Source organism: Nomascus leucogenys, chromosome 19 (genome assembly GCF_006542625.1).
Source record: "Nomascus leucogenys isolate Asia chromosome 19, Asia_NLE_v1, whole genome shotgun sequence".
Classification (NCBI taxonomy): Eukaryota; Metazoa; Chordata; class Mammalia; order Primates; family Hylobatidae; genus Nomascus; species Nomascus leucogenys.
This window is the reverse complement of record NC_044399.1, coordinates 70,163,965-70,185,580: the sequence shown is the minus strand read 5'-3', so window position 1 is coordinate 70,185,580 and position 21,616 is coordinate 70,163,965. Positions and strand designations below refer to the sequence as shown.

General features: G+C 50.7%; 2 protein-coding genes across 6 annotated transcripts; one reads left to right on the top strand and one right to left on the bottom strand.

Annotated features, from left to right (window-relative positions):
- Nucleotides 1-11,497: 11,497 nt before the first annotated feature.
- On the bottom strand, nt 11,498-13,106 carry SAT2 (spermidine/spermine N1-acetyltransferase family member 2). Of its 3 annotated transcripts, none has more exons than XM_003274627.2 (6): nt 12,823-13,106; nt 12,617-12,668; nt 12,403-12,486; nt 12,203-12,304; nt 12,013-12,053; nt 11,498-11,871 (listed from the first exon to the last, which is right to left on the bottom strand). In XM_003274627.2, exons 1-6 carry the CDS (start codon nt 12,886-12,888, stop codon nt 11,704-11,706), a joined length of 513 nt encoding a protein of 170 aa, XP_003274675.1. In that variant the 5' UTR covers nt 12,889-13,106; the 3' UTR covers nt 11,498-11,703. The 3 variants fall into 3 exon arrangements, with proteins under 3 accessions (XP_003274675.1, XP_030655351.1, XP_030655352.1); XM_030799491.1 differs by having other exon boundaries at nt 11,966-12,053; nt 12,823-13,102; XM_030799492.1 differs by lacking the exon at nt 12,403-12,486 and having other exon boundaries at nt 12,823-13,102.
- A 117-nt stretch (nt 13,107-13,223) lies between these two features.
- Nucleotides 13,224-18,547, top strand: SHBG (sex hormone binding globulin). Of its 3 annotated transcripts, none has more exons than XM_030799488.1 (8): nt 13,224-13,400; nt 15,583-15,674; nt 15,848-16,037; nt 16,369-16,530; nt 16,758-16,917; nt 17,048-17,184; nt 17,916-18,123; nt 18,368-18,547. In XM_030799488.1, the coding sequence occupies exons 2-8, from the start codon at nt 15,646-15,648 to the stop codon at nt 18,514-18,516; spliced, it is 1,035 nt and encodes a 344-aa protein (XP_030655348.1). In that variant the 5' UTR covers nt 13,224-13,400; nt 15,583-15,645; the 3' UTR covers nt 18,517-18,547. The 3 variants fall into 3 exon arrangements, with proteins under 3 accessions (XP_030655348.1, XP_030655349.1, XP_030655350.1); XM_030799489.1 differs by having other exon boundaries at nt 13,253-13,275; XM_030799490.1 differs by lacking the exons at nt 13,224-13,400; nt 15,583-15,674 and having other exon boundaries at nt 15,901-15,999; nt 16,423-16,530; nt 18,368-18,536.
- The last annotated feature ends 3,069 nt before the right edge of the window (nt 18,548-21,616 follow it).

Genomic DNA, 21,616 nt, shown 5'->3' with positions numbered 1-21,616 from the left:
GGATGGGCGCGGTGGCTCAGGCCTGTAATCCCAGCACTTTGGGAGGCCGAGATCACGGGCGGGCGGATCACGAAGTCAGGAGATGGAGACCATTCTGGCCAACATGGTGAAACCTCGTCTCTACTAAAATACAAAAAATTAGCCGTGGTAGTTCCAGCTACTCGGAAGGAGTCCCAGCTACTCGGGAGGCTGAGACAGGAGAATCTCTTGAACCTAGGAAGGTGGAGGTTGTAGTGAGCGGATATCATGCCGCCACACTCCAGCCTGGGCAATGAGTGAAACTTCGTCTTAAAAAATAATAATAATGGCAGGGCGCGGTGGCTCACGCCTGTAATCTCAGCACTTTGGGAGGCCGAGACGGGCGGATCACGAGGTCAGGAGATCGAGACCATCCTGGCTAACACGGTGAAACCCCATCTCAACTAATAATACAAAAAAAAAAAAAAAAAATTAGCTGGGTGTGGTGGCGGGCGCCTGTAGTCCCAGCTTCTCGTGAGACTGAGGCAGGAGAATGGTGTGAACCCAGGAGGCGGATGTTGCAGTGAGCGGAGATCGCGCCGCCGCACTCCAGCTGTGGCGACAGAGCGAGACTCCGTCTCAACAACAACAACAACAAATAATAATAATAATAATAGTGGCCCGGCGCGGTGGCTCACTCGTGTAATCTCAGCACTTTGGGAGGCCGAGGCGGGCGGATCACCTAAGATTGGGAGTCTGAGACCAGCCTGACCAACATGGAGAAACCCTGTCTCTACTAAAAATACAAAAATTAGCTGGGCCTGGTGGTGCATGCCTGTAAACTCAGCTACTCGGGAGGCTGAGGCAAGAGAATTGCTTGAACCTGGGAGGCAGAGGTTGCAGTGAGCCGAGATTGTGCCATTGCACTCCAGCCTGGGCAAAAAGAGCGACACTCTGTCTCAAAAAATAGTAATATAATAATAAATAATGCTGGGGAAATTCAAAATAGGAAAAATTGTCATGACATAAGGGTAGTAGCGGGAAAACTTCACATTCTGGGAGTTGTCCTATGTTCCATCCACTTCTTGGATTAGAGTAAATGGTAATGCCAATCATGGAAGAGATAACATAGGAGATAAAGGTTTAGAAAATAAGGTGATGAATTTACTAAGTTTTTTGTTTTTTTTTTTTTTGCCCTTTGAGCTTAGCCACCACATCTGGCTAATTTTTAAATTTTTGTATTTAATGGTGGGGACAAACAGCCTTGGAAGTCTCTGACTTCATAGTGTGATGGCAGAAGAAAGACACTGGAAAAATTATTAATATTTATAATAATTATTAATATTGCAACCATGGCCAGGCACAGGGCTCATGCCTGTAATCCCAGCACTTTGGGAGGCTGAGGCGGGTGGATCACCTGAGGTCACCTGAGGTCAGGAGTTCAAGACCAGTCTGGTGAAACTCCATCTCTACTAAATATACAAAAATTAGCCGGGCATGGTGGCACGTGCTTGTAGTCCCAGCTACTCGGGAGACTGAGGCAGGAGAATTGCTTGCACCCAGGAGGCGGAGGTTGCAGTGAGCCAAGACTGCGCCACTGCACTCCAGCCTAGGTGACAGAGCGAGACTCCATCTCAAAAAATAAAAATAAAAAATAAAAATAAATAAAGGCGATAGAAGAAAGGAAAATAAAATATAAGAAAATTAAAGGATTATTCCATGGGATACAACATCTGAATAACCAGAATTCCAGAAAGTGAAAACAGAAATAATTATCTGGAAAGGATAAAATCATCTAAAATCAATAGTAATAATTATTCAACAAAATTTTCCAAGGCCAGGTGTGGTGGCTCACGCCTGTAATCCTGGCACTTTGGGAGGCTGAAGCAGGCAGATCACTTGAGCTCGGGCGTTCAGGAGCAGCCTGGGCAACATGGTGAAACCCTGTCTCTACCAAAACTACAAAAATTAGCCGGTGTGGTGGCTCACGCCTGTAATCCCAGCACTTTGGGATGCCGAGGTGGGTGGATCACCTGAGGTCAGGAGTTTGAGACCAGCCTGGCCAACATGGTGAAACCCCATCTCTACTAAAAATACAAAAATTAGCCACACATGGTAGCGTGTGCCTGTAATCCCAACTACTCAGGAGGCTGAGGGAGGAGAATCTCTTGAACTTGGGAGGCAGAAGTTGCAGCGAGCCAAGATCACACCACTGCACTACATACAGCCTGGGTGACAGAGCAAGACTCTGTCTCAAAAAAAAAAATTATTTCCAACCTCGTTTCCTATAACTAGCCATACTCTCAAATTTTTTTGTTGTTGAGATAGAGTCTCACTCTGCCACTCAGACTGGAGTGCAGTGGTATGATCTCGGCTCACTGCAACCTCTGCCTCCCAGGTTCCAGCGATTCTCCTGCCTCAGCCTCCTGAGTAGCTGTGATTATAGGCGCCCACTGTCACGGCTGGCTAGGTTTTTTTTCTTTTTTCTTTTTTCTTTTTTTTTTGAGTCGGAGTCTTGCTCTGTCCCCCAGGCTGGAGTGCAGTGGCACAATCTTGGCTCACTGCAAGCTCCGCTTCCCGGGTTCACGCCATCCTCCTGCCTCAGCCTCTCCGAGTAGCTGGGACTACAGGCGCCTGCCACCACGCCCGGCTAATTTTTTGTATTTTTAGTAGAGGCGGGGTTTCACTGTGTTAGCCAGGATGGTCTCGATCTCCTGACCTCATGATCCGCCCGCCTTGGCCTCCCAAAGAGCTGGGATTACAGGCTTGAGCCACCGCGCCCGGCTTGTTTTTTTTTTTTTTTGAGATGGAGTCTCGCTCTGTCGCCCAAGCTGGGGTGCAGTGGCCCGATCTCGGCTCACGGTAAGCTCCGCCTCCCGGGTTCACGCCATTCTCCTGCTTCAGCCTCCCGAGTAGCTGGGACTACAGGCGCCCGCCACCACGCCTGGCTAATTTTTTGTGTTTTTAGTAGAGACGGGGTTTCACCCTGTTAGCCAGAATGGTCTCGATCTCCTGACCTTGTGATCCACCCACCTTGGCCTCCCAAAGTGCTGGGATTACAGGCGTGAGCCATTGCGCCCAGGCTTTTGTTGTTGTTGTTGTTGTTTTGGGGTTTTTTTTTGTATTTTTAGTAGAGACGGGGTTTCACCATGTTGGCCAGGCTGGTCTCAAACTCCTCACCTCAGGTGAGTCGCCCACCTTGGCTGCCCAAAGTGTTGGGATTATAGGCACGAGCCACTGCGCCCAGCCCACACTCTCAATTAAGTGCAGTAATAGAACAGACATTTTCATACTTTTAAGTTCCCAACAAATTTACCTCCTGGTACTCTTTGTCAAAAAGCTCCATCAAAATAAGAGAGTAAACCTAGAAAGAGGAAACACAGGTTCCAGGAAACAGGACGTCAACACAAGAGAGAGGCAAAGGGGATCCCCAGGATGAAGGTGAAGGGAGATCCCAATTGCGCAGCCTCAAGGTCCCCTCTCTGGACTGGAGCAGGTCTAAGGGCTTGAGAAAGTTCTTCAAAATGACATAGATTGAAATCCCTAAGTGTTTGTATATCCTTATGAGAGATTAATTAAGGCAGAATTTGGGGATAAATTAGAGTACACAGGAAACTAAGCAAACAGGACAAGGCAGTTATTAATTCCAGGGAAAACAAAAATGGTACAGGAAAGAAAAAGAATTGTAACTACCCACATGGATCATACGTGTATTCATATAATCATAATAATCATAATAATGAGGCCGGGCATGGTGGCTCACGCCTGTAATCCCAGCACTTTGGGAGGCCGAGGTGAGTGGATCACCTGAGGTCAGGAGTTCAAGACCAGCCTGACCAACATGGAGAAACTCCATCTCTACTAAAAATACAAAATTAGCCAGGCATGGTGGCACATGCCTGTAATCCTAGCTACTTGGAGGCTGAGGGAGGAGAATTGCTTGAACCTGGCAGGCAGAGGTTGCAGTGAGCCAAGATTGCACCATTGCACTCCAGTCTGGGCAACAAGAGTGAAACTCCGTCTCAAAAAAAAAAAAAAACCATAATAACGTAAACGCTAAGGCCGGGTGCAGTGGCTCATGCCTGTAATCCCAGCACTTTGGGAGGCCAAGATAGGCTGATCATGAGGTCAGGAGTTCGAGACCAGCCTGACCAACATGGTGAAACCCCATCTTTACTAAAAATACAAAAATTAGCCAGGCGTGGTGGCGCGCACCTGTAAGCCCAGCTACTCAGGAGGCTGAGGCAGGAGAATTGCTTGAACCCGGGAGGCAGAGGTTGCAGTGAGCCGAGATCACACCATTGCACTCCAGCCTGGGCAACAAGAGTGAAACTTCGTCTCAAAAAAAAAAAAAAAAAAGTAAACACTAAACACAGGAGGATGGGAAGTGGAGGTGGGGTGATAGGCGGATTGGAAAAAAAGGGCTTCTCTTTTTTTAACCTCAGTGATCCTTGTTCTGAAGGGCTAGCTTCTCATCCTCAACAGTGCAAAGCCAATAGCTAATGCCTAAACAAAAAACACTGGAGTGCAGTGGCGCAAACATGCCTCACTTCAGCCTCAACCTTAAGAAGTAAGGCCAAGAGCAGTGGCACATGCCTGTAATCCCAGCCCTTTGGGAGGCCAAGGCAAGAGGATCAGTTAAGACCAGAAGTTCGTGGTTACAGTGAGCTATGATCGTGCCACTGTACTCCAGTCTAGGCAACAGAAAAAGACCCTGTCCCTAAAAAAATAAAGACCCCTTATCCCTCTCCAAAAAAAAAAAAAAAAAAAAATTTAAAAAATTGAAAAAGAAAAAGAGACATCAAGAAGTAGTAATACTGGCCAGGCGTGGTGGCTCACACCTGTAATCCTCCCTCCTTTGGGAAGCCAAAGTGGGAGGATTGCTTGAGCTCTGGAGTCCAATATTAGCCTGGACAACATAGTGAGACGTAGTCTCCAATAAAAAATTTGTTGTTTGTTTGTTTGTTTTTTGAGACAGAGTCTCACTCTGTTGCCTAGGCTAGAGTGCAGTGGCACGATGTTGGCTCACTGCAACCCCTGCCTCCCGGGTTCAAGAGATCCTCCTGCCTGAGCCTCCCAAGTAGCTTGGATTACAGGCATTTGCCACCACATCTGGCTAATTTTTATATTTTTAGTAAAGACAGATGGGGTTTCACCATGTTAGCCAGGCTGGTCTCGAACTCCTGACCTCAAGTGATCCGCCCGCCTCAGCCTTCCAAAGTGCTGGGATTACAGGCGTGAGCTACGGTGCCCAGATTAATAATTTTTTTTTGTTTTTTTGAGGGACGGAGTTTCGCTCTTGTTACCCAGGATGGAATGCAATGCTGCGATCTCGGCTCCCTGCAACCTCTGCCTCCCAGGTACAAGCGATTCTCCTGTCTCAATTTCCCAAGTAGCTCGGATTACAGGCATGTGCCACCACAGCCGGCTAATTTTTTTGTATTTAGTAGAGACAGGGTGTCACCATGGTAGTCAGGCTGGTCGCGAACTCCTGACCTCAGGTGATCCACCTGTCTCGGCCTCCCAGAGTGCTAGAATTACAGGCATGTGCCACCGTGCCCAGCCAAAAATTTTGTTTTCATTAGCCAGGCTTGATAGCACCTGACTGTGATCCCAGATACTTGAAAGGCTGAGGTGGGAGAATCACTTGAGCCCAGGAGGTCAAGGCTGCAGTGAGCCATGATCGCACCACTGCCCTTGGCCTGGGCAACAGAGCAAGACCCTGTCACAAAAAAAACAAAAAACAATCAAGATTTGCAATAGCCAGTTAGCTCAGTTGGTTAGAACCAGGTGCTAACACCAAGGTTGTGGACTTGATCGCCATGTGGGCAAATGTATTATCATTTATGTGGATGGAGGATCACTTGAGGCCAGGAGTTCAAGACCAGCCTGGCCAACATGGAGAAACTCCATCTCTACTAAAAATACAAAAGTTATGGGCTTGACACGGTGGCTTGCACCTGTAATCCCAGCACTTTGGGAGGCCGAGGCGGGCAGATCATCTGAGGTCAGGAGTTTGAGACCAGCCTGGCCAACATGGTGAAAACTCGTCTCTACTAAAAAAATACAAAAATTAGCTGGGCGTGGTGGTATGCGCCTGTAATCCCAGCTACTCAAGAGGCTGAGGCAGGAGAATCATTTGAACTGGGAGGCGGAGGTTGCAGTGAGCCAAGATCATGCCACTACACTCCAGCCTGGGCAACAAAGCGAGACTCCATTTCAAAAAAAAAAAGAGGCCAGGCGCGGTGGCTCATGCCTGTAATCCCAACACTTTGGGAGGCCGAGGCGGGTAGATCACGAGGTCAGGAGATCGAGACCATCCTGGCTAACACAGTGAAACCCCCGTCTCTACTAAAAAAAATACAAAAAATTAGCTGGGCGCGGTGGCAGGCGCCTGTAGTCCCAGCTACTCGGGAGGCTGAGGCAGGAGAATGGCGTGAACCCGGGAGGTGGAGCTTGCAGTAAGCCGGGATAGTGCCACTGCACTCCAGCCTGGGCAAAAGAGCGAGATTCTGTCTCAAAAAAAAAAAAGAAAGAAAAGAAAAGAGAAGAAAAGCCAGCTGCATAAACTGGTCTCAAAATAAAGAAATAAATTAAATTTAAATAATAAAATAAAATAAAAGAAAGAAAGTACATAATGTATATCTGTGAAAAAAAAAATCCCATGGAATTTGGGGAGAAATTACAGAAGGAGGTTGGGAGACCAGTAAGGAGGTTGTGGCAATTTTCTTTTCTTTTTTTTTTTTTTTTTTGAGACGGAGTCTCGCTCTCTCACCCAGGCTGGAGTGCAGTGGCGCGATCTCGGCTTGCTGCAAGCTCCGCCTCCCGGGTTCACACCATTCTCCTGCCTCAGCCTCTCCGAGTAGCTGGGACTACAGGCGCCTGCCACCACGCCCGGCTAATTTTTTTGTACTTTTAGTAGAGACGGTGTTTCACCGTGGTCTCAATCTCCTGACCTCGTGATCCGCCCGCCTCGGCCTCCCAAAGTGCTGGGATTACAAGCGTGAGCCACCGCGCCCGGCCTTGTTGTGGCAATTTTCAAAGAGTGAGAACTTTGCAAGTAAGGATAGAGATATGGACAGATTTGACAGACATTTTAGTTTTTTTTTTTTTTAGATGGAGTTTTGCTCTGTTGCCCAGGCTGGAGTGCAGTGGCGCAATCTTGGCTCACTGCAACCTCTGCCTCCTGGGTTCAAGCGATTCTCCTGCCTCAGCCTCCCAAGCAGCTGGGATTACAGGCATGCACCACCATGCCCGGCTAATTTTTTTTTTTTTGTATTTAGTAGAGACAGGGTTTCACCATGTTGGTCAGGCTGGTCTCAAACTCCTGACCTCAAATGATCCACCTGCCTTGGCCTCCCAAAGTGCTGGGATTACAGGTGTGAGCCACCACGCCCAGCCCAAGTTTTGTTTATTCTCCCTTTAAAAAGCCATTAGCCTAAATACCCTCCACTCTGTTTCCCTTAGAATGGACAGAACCCAGGCCCTTTTCACCCCACTCCAATCAGCCCCAACACCTAATAGGATCACTGTTTTTTTGTTTCTGTTTTTTGTTTTTTTTCTTTTGTAAGAGGGAGTCTCACTCTGTCAACCAGGCTGGAGTGCAATCAATCTTGGCTCACTGCAACCTCCATCTCCCGGGTTCAAGCGATTCTCCTGCCTCAGCCTCCCAAGTAGCTGGGATTACAGGCACCCACCACCATGCCCAGCTAATTTTTGTATTTTTAGTAGAGACAGGGTTTCACCATGTTGACCAGGCTGGTCTCGAACTCCTGACATCAGGTGATCTGCCCACCTTGGCCTCCCAAAGTGCTGGGATTACAGGCGTGAGCCACTGCGCCTGGCCTGGCCAGGATCATCTTATAGAAGACTAATGAAGTGATGAATGGGCTGGAGCCCAAGGATGTAGACATGGGGGTGGTTGTGAAAATGGAGTGATACTGGAGTGCAAAGATATTCTATGAATATTAGTAAGATCTAGGACCAAGGTGAGGGTAATAACATTAAAAATGTAAACTCTGGGCTGGGCACGGTGGCTCACGCCTGTAATCCCAGTACTTTGGGAGGCCGAGGTGGTCAGAGCATGAGGTCAGGAGATTGAGACCATCCTGGCTAACACGATGAAACTCCGTCTCTACTAAAAAAAAAAAATACAAAAAATTAGCTGGGTGTGGTGGCAGGCACCTGTGGTCCCAGCTACTCCGGAGGCTGAGGGAGGAGAATGGCATGAACCCAAGAGGTGGAGCTTGCAGTGAGCCGAGATCGCGCCACTACACTCCAGCCTGGGCGACAGAGCGAGACTCCGTCTCAAAAAAAAAAAAAAAAAAAACGTAAACTCTGAAAACCAAAGACGAAACAAGATGGGGGCAAGATAAATTTTGGAAGTACTGGCCGGGCACGGTAGCTCACGCCTGTAATCCCAGCACTTTTGGAGGCCGAGGTGGGCAGATCACCTGAGCTCGGAATTGGAGACCAGCCTGACCAACATGGAGAAACCTCATCTCTACTAAAAATACAAAATTAGCCAGGTGTGGTGGCGCATGCCTGTAATCCCAGCTACTCGGGAGGCTGAGGCAGGAGAATTGCTTGGACCCAGGAGGTGGAGGTTGCAGTAAGTAAGATCGTGCCATTGCACTCCAGCCTGGGCAACAAGAGCGAAACTCCATCTCAAACAAACAAACAAAAAAATTGGAAGTATTAAGTTTCCTAGTTTATACTCTTTAATCTTCTGCATTAGTGATTAAAGTTTGTTTTTTGAGACAGGGCTTTGCTCTGTCACCCAGGCTAGAGTGCATTGACAGGTTCTCAGTTCACTGTAGCCCCAACTTCCCAGGCTCAAGCCATCCTCCCATCTCAGCCCCCCAGTAGCTGGGACTACAGGCATTTGCCACCACGCTCAGCTAACGTTTTTGTATTTTTTGCAGAGACCGGGTTTTGCCCTGTTGCCCAGGTTAGTCTTGAACTCTTGGACTCTATTGATCTACCCACCTTGGTTTTCCAAAATGCTGGGATTACAGGCGTGAGCCACTGTACCCAAACTATTATTTTTTTTGTTTTGAGACAAGGTCTCACTCTGTCACTCAGGCTGGAGTGCAGTGGCGCAAACATGACTCACTTCAGCCTCGACCTTTAGGGTTCAGGTGATCCTCCCACCTCAGCCTCCTGAGTAGCTGGGACTACAGGCATTTGCTACTGACTTGGGCAAATTTTATTTATTTAGTTTTTGTTTTCTTTGGGTTTGTTTGTTTGTTTGTTTTAGACAGAGTCTTGCTCTGTCGCCCAGAGTGCAGTAGTGCAACTCGGCTCACTGCAACCTCCACCTCCTAGGTTCAAGTGATTCTCCTTCCTCAGCCTCCTGAGTAGCTGGGATTACAGGCTTGCACCACCAAGACCAGCTAATTTTTGTATTTTTAGTAGAAACAGGGTTTCACCATGTTGGCCAGGCTGGTCTCAAACTCCTGACCTCCAGTGATCCACCCGCCTCGGCCTCCCAAAGTGCTAGGATTACAGGCGTGCGCCAACACGCCTGGCCATTTTCTTTTTTTTTGAGACAGAGTCTCCATCTGTCACCCAGGCTGGAGTGTGTTGGCACAATCTCAGCTCACTGCCACCTCTGCCACCGGGGTTCAAGCGATTCTCATGCCTCAACTTCCCAAGTAGCTGGAATTACATGGGTGCCACCACACCCAGCTAATTTTTGTGTTTTTAGTAGAGATGGGGTTTCACCATGTTGGCCAGGCTGGTCTCCAATTCCTGACCTCAAGTGATCTGCCTGCCTCCCAGAGTGCTGGGATTATAAGGGTGAACCACTGCATCTGGACTAATTTTGTAGAGATGTGGTCTTGCCCATGTTGCCTAGGCTGGTCTTGAACTCCTGGGCCCAAGTGATCCTCCACCCTCAACCCCTCAAAGTGTTGAGATTTTTTTTTTTTTTTTGAGACTGGGTATGGCTCTGTCACTCAGGCTGGAGTGCAGTGGCACGATCTCGGCTCACTGCAACCTCTACTTCCTGTGATCAAGCAATTCTCGTGCCTCAGCCTCCCCAGTAGCTGGGCCTAGAGGAGCATGCCATTACGTGCTGGCTTTTTTTGTATTTTTTGTAGAGACGAGACTTTGCTATGTTGGCCAGGCTGCTCTTGAACTCCTGGGCTCAAGCAATTTGCTAGCCTCCGAAAATCCAAAATGCTGGGATTATAGGTGTGAGCTTTTTTTTTTTTTTTTTTTTTTTTGGAGATGGAGTTTTGCTCTTGTTGCCCAGGCTGGAATGCAGTGGCATGACCTTGACTCACTGCAAGCTCCGTCTCCCAGGTTCAAGTGATTCTCCTGCCTCAGCCTCTTGAGTAGCTGGGATTACAGGCGCCTGCCACCACGCCTGGCTAATTTTGTATTTTTAGTAGAGACGGAGTTTTGCCATGTTGGTCAGGCTGCTCTTGAACTCCTGACCTCAGATGATCCACCTGCCTCGGCCTCCCAAAGTGCTGGGGTCACAGACATGAGCCACTGAGCCCGGCCAGGTGTGAGCTTTTGTAGGGCACACCAGATTGAAAATAAAGACTGTCGGGCCAGGTGTGGTGGCTCACGCCTGTAATCTCAGCACTTTGGGAGGCCGAGGTGGGCGGATCACGAGGTCAGAAGATTGAGACCATCCTGGCTAACACGGTTAAACCCCGTCTCTACTAAAAATACAAAAAATTAGCCGGGTGTGGTGGTGGGGGCCTGTAGTCCCAGCTACTCAGGAGGCTGAGGCAGGAGAATGGCGAGAACCTGAGAGGCAAAGCTTGCAGTGAGCCGATATCGCGCCACTGCACTCCAGCCTGGGTGACAGAGCAATACTCTGTCTCAAAAAAAAAAAAAAAAGAAAAGAAAAGAAAAGAAAAGAAAGACTGTGGGCTGGGCGCGGCGGCTCACACCTGTAATCCCAGCACTTTGGGAGGCTGAGGCGGGTGGATCACCTAAGATTGGGAGTCTGAGACCAGCCTGGCCAACATGGTGAAACCCCGTCTCTACTAAAAATACAAAAATTAGCCGCATGTGGTAGCAGGCGCCTGTAATCCCAGCTACTTGGGAGGCTGAGGCGGGAGAATCGCTTGAAACCGGGAGGCAGATGTTGCAGTGAGCCAAGATCAAACCATTGCACTCCTTGCACTCCAGCCTGGGGACAACAGCAACACTTTATCTCAAAAAAAAAAAAAAAAAAAAAAAAAAAGACTTTGGACTGGGCACGGTGGCTCACACCAGTAATCCCAGCACTTTGGGAGGCTGAGGCGGGCAGATCACGAGATCAGGAGTTGGAGACCAGCCTGGGCAGCATGGTGAAACATCGTCTCTACTAAAAATACAGAAATTAGCCAGGCATGGTGGTGCACACCTGTAGTCCCAGCTACTCAGGAGGCTGAGGCAGAAGAATTGCTGGAACCTGTGAGGCAGGGGTTGCAGTGAGCTGAGTTCACGCCACTGTACTCCAGCCTGGGAGACAGAGACTGCGCCTCAAAAAAAGAGAAAAAAAAAAAAGAAATAAAAGAAAAGACCCAACATCACATCAGGACATGTAATTCTTATTTATTTTTCACCCTCAACAAAGAAGAAAGGTCTCTCCCTCAATTCTGCTCTCCCAGTACTTGAGGATAGGCACCCTCCTTCCTCCAGGGAGGCCTCAGCGTCAGTGTCTGTGGATGTAGTCTCTGAAGAGTGCTTGAGCTGGTGGGGAAGGAGAAACTCAAGAGAGAGATCCCCCTAGGGATGGCGTCACTTTCCTGCCAACTTTCTCGTTGCCTCTCCTTCAAAGCAGAAGAAGTGCCAGCCCTCAGCTTCCGTCAGATCTTGGGCTCCTAGGGCCTTGTACAAGTCCATGGCCCTCTGGTTCCAGTCCAGGACGGCCAGGCGGAATTGGGAGCAGCCCTTATCCAAGGCCACCTGTGGGAGAAGACATCACTAACTTTTCTGGGGTCAGAAAAGGAAAGGGCTTTCTCACTCCCTCATTCAACCCAGGTGCCCCCACTCCATATACCCTTGCTTCTTCAGGTCCTCACTTGTTGCCCCTACCCCTCTTCTCACCTCAGCCACCTTTTTGATTATTTTGGAACCAATCCCTTGACCTGTTGTGGAGAGAAAGAGACAAAAAATAGCTATTGTTTGAGCTGAAGGAGATCAGAGAAGGACACAGGCTGGGATCTGGGGACAGGGGATGATGGTGGGGTCTGTGGGGTGCTTTCCTCCCACCCCAGCCTCAGCTTCTCCCCAGTACCCCGATATTCCGGCATCACATAGATATCCTCCAGATAAATGGTGCGTCCCTTCCATGTACTGTAGATGAAGCAGTATATCCCATAGCCCACCACGCAGGGTCCTGAGAGAGAGAAAATGGGAGTAAGGCTTCTGGGGGCCTGTGGGGAGACCTCTGAGCCCGGCTGGAGAGGTGGACTTCTAAAGGCCAGGTGCTCTTACCCAGTAGCTCCCCGGGCGCTGGAAGAATCTCTGCTACCAAACAGTGATAGAAAGGATTCTCTCCAAAGCCATCTGCTCTCAGGGCTGCCGAGATTGGAGTTGTGACAAAGAGATAGAGGACCTGGGTGTATGCCCAGCCTGGAGCTATCGCCTGGGGAACCCATCCCTCATTTCCTCCCCAGCCTCCGCCAGAACCTGGGCGCTGAGCTCCCACCTTCTTCACTGATCTTCACCTGATGTGAGAGTTTTTCGAACTCGGCTAGCTCCTAAGGCGTGGGTACGGAAGCTAGATTAGAGCAGAAGGGCCCCGCTGCTCCCCGAGCAGGATCCCAAGGCAAGCCTCCCCGCTGCCCCCGCTTCCTGCGCTCCCACTCTGGCCGCGCCACTCTGACCCCCAGGTTTCCGGCCCGCAGTCATCACCCGAATCAGCCTCAGGATATCTCCACAGTCTCCCTCCTTGGCCTCTCGGATCCGCACGGAAGCCATCCGGATCCCCGCTGTCTGGGACCAAAGTCCCAGGGCCCCGCAAAGGGCAACTAGACCCCTTAAAAGGCCTACAGACTTGGATCCTGAAGAGCCTGGGAGAGCGGGGTGGCGGGAGTGGCGGGGGCGGCGGGGTAGCCGCGGCCTGGTAAGTGGAGCTGGGATTCCGGCGCCGTGAGGGCGGAGAGAGTAGGCCAGCGAGGCGGTCCTCTGTCCGGGCAAAGCCCCACCCTCTCGAATTCTGTCGCAGCAGGGGGCACAACCGTCGCCAATCAGCTTGGAGAACAGGCACAGCCGCGTCCCCCAAGCCCCACCCCCGACAGCTGGATCTTGTGACTGGGCCCCTGGGTAGAGTTCAAGGTTGGAGTGCGGCGGCTTCCTTGCGGTTGTGTGAGTGTCCCAACCTGGGTCGAGTTACCCCGCCGTTCAAAGGCTCCCCCGCAGTGCTTTTTAAATTGACATATGCAGTGATAACCTGCTTTAGCCTCAGGCTCACTCACCGGTCCAGACCCTGGGTAAGCCTTAAGACCCTCAGCTCTGAAAGCTGTTTCCTGCAGCTCTTGAGTAGCATGAAGTGTTACCTCTTGGGGGCATTTGCATTTTTTAAATGTTTTATTTTTATATTTATTTATTTTTGGAGATGGAGTATTGCTTTGTCGCCCAGGCTGGGGTGCAGTGGCATGATCTCTGATCACTGCAGCCTCCACCTCCCGAGTTCAAGCGATCCTCTTGCCTCAGCCTCCGGAGTAGCTGGGACTACAGTCGCGCACCCGCATGCCCGGCTAATTTTTTTTTTCTTTTTTCTTTCTTTTTCTTTTTTTTTTTTTTTAACGGATTCTCACTCTGTCACTCAGGCTGGAGTGCAGTGGCACGATCTCGGCTCACTGCAACCTCTCCCTCCTGGGTTCAAGCGATTCTCCTGCCTCACCCTCGGAGTAGCTGGGATTACAGGCATGGGCAACCATACCTGGCTAATTTTTGTATTTTTAGTAGACACGGGGTTTCACTATGTTGGCCAGGCTGGTCTGGAACTCCTGACCTCAAGTGATCTGCCCGCCTCAGCCTTCTAAAGTGCTGGGATTACAGATGTGAGCCACCAAGCCCGGTCTATCATTTGCGTTTTAAAATGGGTCACGGGGTGGGCACAGTGGCTCACACCTGTAATCCCAGCATTTTGGGAGGCAGAGGCAGGCGGATCACCTGAGATCAGGAGTTTGAGATCAGCCTGACCAACATGGTGAAACCCCGTCCCTACTAAAAATACAAAAATTAGACAGAGGTGGTGGCGCATGCCTTTACTCCCAGCTACTCAGGAGGCTGAGACAGGAGAATCACTTGAACCTGGGAGGTGGAGGTTACAGTGAGCCAAGATCGTGCCATTGCACTCCAGCCTGGGTAACAAAAGCGAAACTCCATCTCAAAATAAATAAATAAAATAAAATGCGTCAGGGAGGGTCGGGCCTTGTGGCTAATGCCTGTAATCCAGGTACTTTGGGAGGCTGAGGTGGGCGGATCATTTGAGGTCAGAGGTTCGAGACCAGCCTGGCCGACGTGGTGAAATCCCTGTCTCTACTAAAAATACAAAAAAATTAGCTGGGCGTGGTGGTGCGTGCACCTGTGGTCCCAACTACTAAGGAGGCTGAGACAGGAGGATCGCTTGAACTCGAGAGGCAGAGGCAGCAGTGAGCCGAGATCATGCCACTGCACTCCAGCCTGGGTGACAGAGCAAGACTCTGTCTAAAATAAAATAAAATAAAATAAAATAAAATAAAATAAAATGGGTCAGGGAGTGGGTGATGAATTTCTACCGTGCACACAGACAATACCTTCTTGGGAGACAGGCCTCAGAGGCCTGGGAAAAGACTGGGGGAGGAGTTCAGACCAGATGCCGGGCATTGTGCCTGCATTTTCTCAATGAACCCTCTTTCACAGTCACCCCGTAAAGTATTATTTTCCTCATTTTACAGACAAGGACACTGAAGCACAAAGGTGAAGTGACTTGCCCAAGGTCACTCAGCTAGAAATTTAGGATTCCATTATCTCATTTCTAGTCCTGATACAGGATGCTACTTGGGACGCAGGTCAGGACTGTTTCTAGACCTCAGGCCTGTGAATGCAGGCTCCCCGAGTGGACAGAAATCTTGCAGGACCTAGATCAGGCCCTAGAGAAGGAGAAGGGAGATGGAATATCCTCTCCCAGTTCAGAAACTTTCTCGGCAGTGGAGGATGATAGTGGAGGGGACTCTGTCCTTCACCCCATTGATCCCCAGAGGGGTTATAGCTGAGTCTTGTGACTGGGCCCCTGGGCAGGGGTCAAGGGTCAGTGCCCCGTTTCCTTTACCCCCTCCTCCCCGGGCAACCTTTAACCCTCCACCGCCCACACGCAAGGCTGCCTGCCTCTACACATTCTCCCAAGAGTTGTCTGAGCCGCCGAGTGGACAGTGGCTGATTATGGAGAGCAGAGGCCCACTGGCCCCCTCGCGCCGGCTGCTGTTGCTGCTGTTGCTACTACTGCGTCACACCCGCCAGGGATGGGCCCTGAGAACTGTTCTCCCCACCCAGGTGCAGGAGCGGGACAGGGCACTCAGCTCATGCAGTCTTCCCTTCTCTCCTCCTCTGGCCCCATAGCAGGGCCTCTCCCTCTGTCTGTCTCTGACATGTCCTTACTCAGCTTTGTTTGTTTTCTCTTTCTGATAGAGGGCCCAGGACCCTCCGGCTGTCCACCTCAGCAATGGCCCAGGACAAGAGCCTGTCGCTGTCATGACCTTTGACCTCACCAAGATCACAAAGTATGGGGTTGGCCTAGCCCTTGACCCAGTCCCCTGGCTCTGCCCTCTCTCCATCAGCTCTTCTCTTTTCCCTGTCTTCCTTTCCTTATCTGTGAACACCATCTCCTCCAAACCCACACTGGCTCTCAAAGGGCACATGACATACACAATCTTTTCCTTCTGCGTCCTTCCAGATCCTCCTCCTCCTTTGAGGTTCGAACCTGGGACCCAGAGGGAGTGATTTTTTATGGGGATACCAACCCTAAGGATGACTGGTTTATGCTGGGACTTCGGGATGGCAGGCCTGAGATCCAACTGCACAATCACTGGGCCCAGCTTACGGTGGGTGCTGGACCACGGCTGGATGATGGGAGATGGCACCAGGTAAGCTAGCTCTGGTCCTCAGGGGAGGGATGTCTGCAGCTGGTCTGAGGAAAGGGAACGAAACCAAGTTATTGGGCATCCCTTTGCCACTGTCATCTCATTTAATCCACATGAACCCCCCACAAAGTAGCTCTTCTTGGCCCTGTCTTTTCTGATGGGAATTCTAAGGCTCAGTCAGTACATAAGTGACAAGAGCTGAGTGACCCAAGGCCAAGGATGCTAGCTGCTTCTTTAAGGCATGTTCTTTCCACTATAGTACTAGGCTGCCTCACAGGAAGGTGGCAGAAACAGATCCCAGGGGCCTCTGATTCTGCTTCCCACCTTCCTGCAGGTGGAAGTCAAGATGGAGGGGGACTCTGTGCTGCTGAAAGTGGATAGGGAGGAGGTGCTGCGCCTGAGACAGGTCTCTGGGCCCCTGACCAGCAAACGCCATCCCATCATGAGGATTGCGCTTGGGGGGCTGCTCTTCCCCGCTTCCAACCTTCGGTTGCCGGTAACTACACCCCAGGGGTGGAACTCTAGCCAAGGCTTGGTAAAGCACTGTTGGGTGGCTGGCCATGGGAATCTAAGTCCACACTTTTAGGGAGAGGGGAAGGGTTGAAAGATGCAACCGGGAGGCCAAATGCTCAGAGGGGAGTAAACTGAGGGCAGGGAGGTCGGGACTGGGGCTCTGATGCCCTGATTTCTATGTTCCCATATCTTATCTCTGTCACACTCCAGCTGGTTCCTGCCCTGGATGGCTGCCTGCGCCGGGATTCCTGGCTGGACAAACAGGCCAAGATCTCAGCATCTGCCCCCACTAGCCTCAGAAGCTGTGATGTAGAATCAAATCCCGGGATATTTCTCCCTCCAGGGACTCATGCAGAATTCAATCTCCGAGGTAGATTTCCTCGGAGTCTATTTTTCCGACCCTGGCCAGCTCGGCCTGCCTCTGTCTCCCTCTACCACTGGCCCCTTTCCTCCTTGAGGCCCCAGCTTTAAGGCCTCAGGATAATCATTTCTCCCCACAGACATTCCCCAGCCTCATGCAGAGCCCTGGGCCTTCTCTTTGGACCTGGGACTCAAGCAGGCGGCAGGCTCAGGCCACCTCCTTGCTCTTGGGACACCGGAGAACCCATCTTGGCTCAGTCTCCACCTCCAGGATCAAGTAAAGGGGGACAATGGGGTGCTGCCTGTATTCAGTGGAGCCTGGAGCAATGAGGGAAGAGGGGAGTCCAAAATGTCAATATTAGGAAGACTTCCAGCCCAGGGAACATAGCAAGACTCTGGCTCCACAAAATTGTTTTTCATTAATAATTAGCCAGGCATGGTGGTGCATGCCTGTAATCCCAGGTGCTGGAGGCCAAGACCAGAGGATTACTTGAGGCCAGGAGTTTGACACCAGCCTGGGCAACATAGCAGAGACCTCTGTCTTAAAAAAAAAAAAAAATTAGCCAGGCATGGTAGCACGTGTCTAGCTACTTAGGAGCCTGAGGCAGGAGGTTCACTTGAGCCCAGGAGTTTGAAGCTGCAGTGAGCTATGACGTGCCATTGCACTCTGACCTGGGCCACAGTGAGACCCTGTCTCAAAAAAATAAAAATAAAAATAAGGCTTATGGATGGCACTCAGGTGGGTGGTAGAGGCGAGGGACATATCTTGAAGCTGCCCACAGCAAGCAAACAGTTTTGACTTAGACTGCATATTTACTTGGGGCAGGTGTGGTTTCAAAAAAGATCAAGCCAAAAAAAACTGGGACAGGATTTAAGTGGTGAGAATGGCCAGTAGGTGGAGGCATAGCGAAGAGGCAGAATTAAGGCAGCTAGGGGTGAGGCCACAGGCAGTAGGCCCGGCTCATTCTTCCCTCCTTCTCTACCGTCCCTTTCCCACACACTCTGCAGAAGGTGGTGTTGTCTTCTGGGTCGGGGCCAGGGCTGGATCTGCCCCTGGTCTTGGGATTCCCACTTCAGCTGAAGTTGAGTATGTCCAGGGTGGTCTTGAGCCAAGGGCCGAAGATGGAGGTCCTTGCCCTGCCTCCCTTAGGCCTGGCTCCCCTCCTTAACCTCTGGGCCAAGCCTCAAGGGCGTCTCTTCCTGGGGGCTTTACCAGGTAAGAGAGAATGATGTTCAAGTTCATGAGCACAACGTTGGAAACAGCTCAAGGGAGGTGGCACATTTTGAGGGGAAGGAAACCTCCGGGAGGGAAGAAGAATAGGCCACAAGAAGAAGATACGGGGGCAGTGGGAGGTAGTGCTTCTGCAAACTCAGGTTGGAGGAGTGGAAAAGTGGGGAGAAGATTCTGGATCCGAGCCACCTTAATGCTCTAATGCCACCTTTGCACTACCTCCCTCTAGGAGAAGACTCTTCCACCTCTTTTTGCCTGAATGGCCTTTGGGCACAAGGTCAGAGGCTGGATGTGGACCAGGCCCTGAACAGAAGCTATGAGATCTGGACTCACAGCTGCCCCCAGAGCCCAGGCAATGGCACTGACGCTTCCCATTAAAGCTCCACCTAAGAACCCCCTTTGAAAGTTACTGATTATTCATTTATTCAACAAATATTCACTGTGCACTAGCAATGTACCAGGCACTGTGCCAAGTATTGAGTTGTCTTGATGAGCAAAAACACTCTGGTTCCTACCCTCTTGGTGCCCACAGTCCCATAGGGAAGCAGACATCCATCAAAGGCTAACTAATAAGTGGATAGTTGGAAGCACTGATAAAGAAGAATCGGAGAGTTGTGAAAACATGCAGACTGGCCGGGCATGGTGGCTCACGCCTATAATCCCAGCACTTTGGGAGGCCGAGGCAGGTGGATCACGAGGTCAGGAGATCAAGACCATCCTGGCTAACACGGCGAAACCCCGTCTCTACTAAAAATACAAAAAAATTAGCTGGGCGTGGTGGCGGGCGCCTGTGGTCCCAGCTGCTCGGAAGGCTGAGGCAGGAGAATGGCATGAACCTGGGAGGCGGAGCTTGCAGTGAGCCGAGATCGCGCCACTGCACTCCAGCCTGGGCGACAAAGCGAGAGTCCGTCTCAAAAAAGAAAAAAAAAGAAACAGAAAAAAAGAAAACATGGAGACTAGGAGGCCTTAACTTAGTCTGAGTGTCAAGGAGAGGTTCTCTAAGGAAATGAGGACTTCTTTTTTTTTTTTTTTTTTTTTTTTTTTTTTTTTTTTTTTTTTTTTTTTTGAGATGGAGTTTCACGCTCTTGTTGTCCAGGCTGGAGTGCGATGGCGTGATCTCGGCTCACTGCAACCTCTGCCTCCCGGGTTCAAGCGATTCTTTTGCCTCAGCCTCCCGAGTTGCTGGGATTACAGGCGTGTACCACCACCCCCGGCTAATTTTTTGTATTTTTAGTAGAGACGGGGTTTCACTATGTTGGCCAGGCTGGTCTAGAACTCCTGACCTCAGGTGATCCTCCTGCCTCGGCCTCCCAAAGTGCTGGGATTACAGGCATGAGCCATCGCGTCTGGCTGGAAATGAGGACTTCTTAGGCTGAGATCCCAGCAAAAACCCCGACAGACAGACATACTCTGGATACAGGTCACTTTCTGGAAGCCAGGACCCACCTCGTTCCGCAGAAGCTACTCCCTTTGAGACTCCAGTTTCCTGCCTCTGTGGCTGGTCCAGAGAGATCAGGAGGAAGGGAAGAGATGGGATTTTGACATCTCAGTCATCTGGTCCTTGGACTGGCCATTGCTGCCCAGGGAAGGGGCAGCAGGGGGCGTGAGAGGGTCATAGAGAGATGTGGGTAGGGGTTCTGGAAAAAGGGGTGGAGGCAGGGAGAAAGAAAAAGAGGAGAGCAGAGGTAGAAACTCGCCTCTCTCTCTCTCCTAGTCTTGGTCCACTTGCTGCGTTCCCAGACGAATTCGTCTCTACTCCATTAAGCAAGAACTGGCTTGTGCTAGTCCCAGCTGGGAAAAACAGACAGATTCAGGAATATCTCTGCCCTCAAAGAATACGGTGACCCAGCTCTCAACCACAGACCTCTAGAGAATGCTGGTGCCCAGCATCCCTCCCTGGGGAACCCTCGTGTCCAAGCCCCTAGCCCCTACCCCCTAGCTCCCAGTCTTCAGCCCTCTTAGGAACCGTTGTGTCCTAGCCCAAAGCTCCCAGCCTACTAAGGAGCCCTGGGGCTCAAGCCCTCTATCCTCGTTCCTCTCAAGAACCATTAGGTTACCCAGGCGCGGTGGCTCACACCTTTAATCCCAGCACTTTGGGAGGCCGGGGCGGGCGGATCACCTGAAGTAAGGAGTTTGAGACCAACCTGGCCAACACAGTGAAATCCCGTCTCTACTAAAAATACAAAAATTAGCTGGGCGTGATGGCGGGCGCCTGTAATCCCAGCTACTCGGGAGGCTGAGGCAGGAGAATTGCTTGAACCCGGGAGGTGGAGGTTACAGTGAGCCGAGATTGTGCCACTGCACTCCGACCGGGGTGACAGAGTGAGACTGTGTCTCAAAAAAAAAAAGAAAAGAAAAAACTTAAAAAGAACCATTAGGTTAAAGCATCCTCCATCTCCAGACTCCATGAGAATCCCAGTGTCCAAGCCTCCTAGTTTCTTACAAGAGTCTTTTCACCAGTAACCCAGGCAGCAGGCTGAGTCACTCACTGGAGCTGCTGTCTCCTTCTGCAGAGATCAGCCAGGACCTAAATGACCCCAGGGTAAGGAGGCCCTGGGGAGTCTCTAGGGTAGAAGACACAAATCCCAAGCCCCTTGTACCTCTCCTAATCTTGACCCTATAGATCCTCTCAGGATCTACAACTGCCTCCACCCAGCCAGCAGTGTTTGTAGCGAAGTCTTCAGCATGGAGAGGGCATCCACATTTAACTCTGGCCCCTTGTTGACGTTCAGGGTTAACCTAGGCCACCTGAGCACCTGCTGTGTACCAGGCACTGTTCTAGATACTGAGTATTCATTGGTGAAAAGGACAAACACAGGCCAGGTGCGGTGGCTCACGCCTGTAATCCCAGCACTTTGGGAGGGTGAGGCAGGTGGATCACGAAGTCAGGACATCGAGACCATCCTGGCTAACACGGTGAAACCCTGTGTCTACTAAAAATTAGCCGGGTGTGGTGGCGGGCGCCTGTAGTCCCAGCTACTCAGGAGGCTGAGGCAGGAGAATGGCGTGAACCCGGGAGGCGGAGCTTGCAGTGAGCAGAGATCGCACCACTGCACTCCAGCCTGGGCGACAGAGCGAGACTCCGTCTCGAAGAAAGAAAAAAAGGAGGACAAACACCATCCCCGTTCTAATGGAACTTATAGTAGAGAGGAAGCAGACACAAACAAGAACACAAATAAATAAGCAGGATTATTTCAGATAGCGGTTAGAGCAATAAAGGTAATAAAATCCTGTAATATAATAGGAGGGGGAGGGGAGGGGCAACACTAGCTGGATGGTCAGGGAAGTCATTTGAGCAGAGACCTGAATAATAAAAAGAAGTCATCCTGTGGAGGCCTGTGGAGTGCGAGCCAGCAGGGAGGGGGGTTAAAGAGCCCGGATGCACCTGGGCACCCACCAAGGGGGTTGTTCCGAGTGCCAACATCCTGACCTTTTGTCCCTGGAATCTCCTCGGAGCTGGCTTTTCTCTCCTCCCTCC